Source organism: Limulus polyphemus, unplaced genomic scaffold (assembly GCF_000517525.1).
Source record: "Limulus polyphemus unplaced genomic scaffold, Limulus_polyphemus-2.1.2 Scaffold2465, whole genome shotgun sequence".
In the NCBI taxonomy this organism is placed as follows: domain Eukaryota; kingdom Metazoa; phylum Arthropoda; class Merostomata; order Xiphosura; family Limulidae; genus Limulus; species Limulus polyphemus.
The window spans coordinates 30481-35610 of record NW_013668075.1 but is presented as its reverse complement, the minus strand read 5'-3'; the positions used below and the strand labels follow the sequence as shown (position 1 = coordinate 35610).

General features: G+C 32.9%; 1 protein-coding gene across 1 annotated transcript in view; it reads left to right on the top strand.

Annotated features, from left to right (window-relative positions):
* LOC106467029 (non-symbiotic hemoglobin 2-like) overlaps positions 1-1913 on the top strand; it is a 9026-nt gene extending 7113 nt beyond the window's left edge. Inside the window, exon 3 of the mRNA XM_013927338.2 lies at positions 1656-1913. Coding sequence (XP_013782792.1) covers positions 1656-1799 — 144 coding nt within the window. The 3' untranslated portion in view covers positions 1800-1913. The remainder of the gene's footprint in view (positions 1-1655) is intronic.
* The last annotated feature ends 3217 nt before the right edge of the window (positions 1914-5130 follow it).

Here is a 5130-nt window from a genome sequence, read left to right as displayed (position 1 = left end):
TTCATGTATGCACTACTGAAATAACATGTTAGCATGATCCATTCTTCTGGGGTACAACAACAGTATATTAGCTATTTCATGTATGCACTACTGAAATAACATGTTAGCATGATCCATTCTTCTGGGGTACAACAACAGTATATTAGCTATTTCATGTATGCACTACTGAAATAACATGTTAGCATGATCCATTCTTCTGGGGTGCTTTTCCATAAATAACTTGTATACGGTTTCAATGTCAGTGTCATAATGATTATGTATTAAGCTAGAGCACTCAGTCCTTCTTCGGTTTGAATACACTTCAGGTAATTATTAAACCGGCATGTTATGTTCTTGCTTAAGTTCAATTTATGTAATTAATTCACGTAATTGCATATAAGATTATAAATGTAAACTGCTGAATTCAGCAGCTGATAATTCAAAACCTTTAACTACAAGACAGTTAAAATTAATGTGTACGATGAATACCAAAAGTTATGTTTATGATTTTGTTTATCAGTTAGTCAGTTAACGAAACTGCTTTGCTTCTTATAAGTGTAACAGTCTGTAAATAGATGGCAGCACGTTCGCACAATGTCAATGGCAGTAAGATTTTAAACAAAGCCAACACTTTCATCTGGTTCATTTCGACATTTCCGTGCAAGAATGTACTTCATTTACACCAAGTCTTAACAACAAGTTGTTTTTCCATAAAATATTTCTAACAGATGATTCAGAGAAATGACTTACTGTTAATTCAACTAGGTGTTGTTGACGGTTAAACGATAAAGGTTATTAGCGATTATCAGAAAAATTCCGTGTGAGGGCGTTAAGCTTTTGCTAGTCGATACAGTTTATTATAATGGTTCCGTTCAATTAATATCAACAGAAAACTGTAACATACAATTTATGTGTGTGTGTTAATCATTTTACTCGTACACAAATATACATCTGGTTCTTATAACGCTAAAAATCGAGGTAAACAGCCAATTGTATAGCTTTGTGTTTAACAACAAATCAAACAAATACAAGAGTTTTAAAAAACAATCAAGGTGAAAGAAATAATTATTAAAACTTCCCCATTTTTTAAAACTGCAAAATATATATTAAGTTTGTTTCCTTTGTAAAAAAACATTTAGTATTGATGATCGTTTTACAGTTTAATTGATATTAATATCATTCATATCTTCAATTCCTTGTTATGAAGCATCGTTTAAACAATTTTCCAACAATAAGAATGCGTTAACTGGATTTTAATTCTGCAACAATGTCAATGTATTAACTGGATTTTAGTTTTGCGACAATCTGAATGACCTAGCTGGATTTCAATTTTAGCAACAATGTGAATATCCTAGCTGGATTTCAATTTTAGCAACAATGTGAACATGCAAACAGGGTTTTAATTTTAGCATCAATGTGAATGTCCTAGCTGGATTTTAATTTTAGCAACAATGTGAACATGTGAACAGGGTTTTAATTTTGCGACAATATGAATGTGTTAGCTGGATTTCAATTTTTGCAACAATGTGAATATGCTAAGTGGATTTTGAAGATGACCTCCAGTACAATGACCTGTTGCTATTGAAAGTCTTACAATAGTGATTAGCAGGTTGTTTACTTTTTGTATGTTTCTAATTATACAGATAACTATTTGTTTTGTATTGTAATCTTTACAGAAACTGTGGAGATCCCTGAGAGGCTCTTTAAAGGAAGCTTTACAAGAGAAGATGACGGATGAAGTTGAGCATGCGTGGTTTTGTGTTTTTAGATTCGTCGCACGTCAAATGATTGATGGCATGAGACATTATAGAAACATTTGATTCAGAAATGATCATCCTATGATTTATCATCAACATTATATATGGATTTTATGATTCTAATAACTCGTATATCAGATAGAGCATAATAGAATATATTTAATAAAAACAAACCAAAATTCCACGCCAGATTACCTATGATGTATAATAATCTATGTAAGGGGGAAACAAACGCTCACAAAGTATGTACTAACGTAATGAAGGTAATAAATACTGTTATAGAATTCAGTTTTATTAAACCACCATGCAACTACAAAAAGCAAATTCTTTGTTTTTTGTTGAATTTCGCTTAAAGCTAACTGTCCCTAAGTTAGAAGTAATAGATTAGAGGGAAGGCAGCTAGTCGACACCATCCGCCACCAACTTTTGGGCTACTCTTTACCAACGAAAAGTGGAAATGACTGTCACATTATAGCGTTCCCACGACTAAAAGTGATGATTTTCGATGATGGGATTCGAACCGGTGAAAAGGTAAAGTATTTTTATGAACATGCATGCCGATAACATCAGACTACTGTTTGGTTTAAGTTGATTTTTATCTGTTGTTCTCGTTTAGCATGTAGTTTTTACCATCAATACTTACCAGTAACTATGTTGTTCTGTAAATGAACAGTAACTATGTTGTTCTGTAAATGATCAGTAACTATGTTGTTCTGTAAATGACTAGTAACTATGTTCTTCTGTAAATGAGTAGTAACTATGTTGTTCTGTAAATGACCAGTAACTATGTTGTTCTGTAAATGAGTAGTAACTATGTTGTTCTGTAAATGACTAGTAACTATGTTGTTCTGTAAATGACTAGTAACTATGTTGTTCTGTAAATTACCAGTAACTATGTTGTTCCGTAAATTACCAGTAACTATGTTGTTCTGTAAATGACCAGTTAACTATTTTGTTCTGTGAATTACCAGTAACTATGTTGTTCTGTGAATTACCAGTAACTATGTTGTTCTGTGAATTACCAGTAACTATGTGTTGTTCTGTAAATGACCAGTAACTATGTTGTTCTGTGAATTACCAGTAACTATGTTGTTCTGTGAATTACCAGTAACTATGTTGTTCTGTGAATTACTAGTAACTATATGTTGTTCTGTAAATGACCAGTAACTATGTTGTTCTGTGAATTACCAGTAACTATGTTGTTCTGTGAATTACCAGTAACTATGTTGTTCTGTAAATGAGTAGTAACTATGTTGTTCTGTAAATGACCAGTAACTATGTTGTTCTGTAAATGATCAGTAACTATGTTGTTCTGTAAATGACCAGTAACTATGTTGTTCTGTGAATTACCAGTAACTATGTTGTTCTGTGAATTACCAGTAACTATGTTGTTCTGTGAATTACTAGTAACTATATGTTGTTCTGTAAATGACCAGTAACTATGTTGTTTTGTGAATTACCAGTAACTATGTTGTTCTGTAAATGAGTAGTAACTATGTTGTTCTGTAAATGACCAGTAACTATGTTGTTCTGTAAATGACCAGTAACTATGTTGTTCTGTAAATGATCAGTAACTATGTTGTTCTGTAAATGACCAGTTAACTATTTTGTTCTGTGAATTACCAGTAACTATGTTGTTCTGTGAATTACTAGTAACTATATGTTGTTCTGTAAATGACCAGTAACTATGTTGTTCTGTAAATGACCAGTAGCTATGATGTTCTGTAAATGACTAGTAACTATGTTGTTCTGTAAATGACCAGTAGCTATGATGTTCTGTAAATGACTAGTAACTATGTTGTTCTGTAAATGACCAGTTAACTATGTTGTTCTGTAAATGACCAGTAACTATGTTGTTCTGTAAATGACCAGTAACCATGTTGTTCTGTAAATGACCAGTAATTATGTTGTTCTGTAAATGACCAGTAATTATGTTGTTCTGTAAATAACCAGTAACTATGTTGTTCTGTAAATGGCCAGTAACTATATGTTGTTCTGTAAATGACCAGTAACTATGATGTTCTGTAAATGACCAGTAACTATATGTTGTTCTGTAAATGACCAGTAACTATGATGTTCTGTAAATGACCAGTAACCATGTTGTTCTGTAAATGACCAGTAACTATGTTGTTCTGTAAATGACCAGTAATTATGTTGTTCTGTAAATGACCAGTAACTATGTTGTTCTGTGAATTACTAGTAACTGTGTTGTTCTGTAAATTACCAGTAACTATGTTGTTCTGTTTGTTTGTTTGTAATTAAGCACAAAGCTACACAATGGACTATCTGTGCTCTGCCCACCACGGGTATCGAAATCCCGTTTCTAGCGGTATAAGTCTGCAGACATGCCGCTGTGCCACTGGAGGGCATGTTGTTCTGTACATTACTAGTTGGTATTGCTTATATTTTCTGCTTTAATACTAACTTTCTGTCTGTCTGTTTTACTTTTAACTCAATGCTAAACAACGGTCTATTTGAGCTCTGTCCACTGTGAGGAAACGAACCTCGGATTTTAGTGTTATAAGTCCGTGAACCACCATTATGAAATACAAAACCAGCCGTTTAGATAAAAAGTCTTTTTTAAGAACATAATTATATCTATCCATCTCTAATGAAGTGCCCCATCGAACTAATCAGACATTTTTTCAGAAACATTAAGTTTTAAATCCACCTTTACGAATTGTAGAAAGATTCGAACAGGACAGGAAAAAGTAAATCAGTAAGTTTTCTTCTCGCAACTTTGTCAGAATTCAAATTAATAAAGATGGCTTTTTGAAAAACGAGTTCCTCTCCGTCATACTTTAGAAGTTTTATTTTCTAATGAGAAATTTAAAAGATAACCTTATATTAACTACGGTGTAGACAAGACAGTTAACCATCAGACATGTTACTTGAGATAAATATCCTATTAGGTTTCCACTTCAAAAACCTGGGCAAGTAGCTATTCCTTGCTATAATAGATCAAATGTAGCGACATGAAATTGAAATAATTACATAAGAAGAGGACAGTGTCAATATTATAACGAGTGCGAGATAGATTTTAAGTGAGTTAAGCCTAAGTTGTGTTTGTTAACATGATTTTATTAGCGCAAAGCTACACTAAAGGCTATCCGCGCTTTACCTACCTGCGAGGGATAGAACCTCGGCTTTTAGCGTTGAAATACAGTTTAGAGGCGGATTGAATGGGTAACGAAGAAAACTTTATTACAAATGGACAGTATCAATACAATAATAACGAGTGAAAACTAAGTTTAAAGCGACTTAATCCTACACTGTGTTTGTTAACAGGATGTTATTAGCCGCAGCATAGCGACTCATAGAATGGCTCCGAGTTTTTCAAATACAAACTTTTAGCTCATAGCTCCGTCATCTCTTGACCGATTTAAGATCTAAT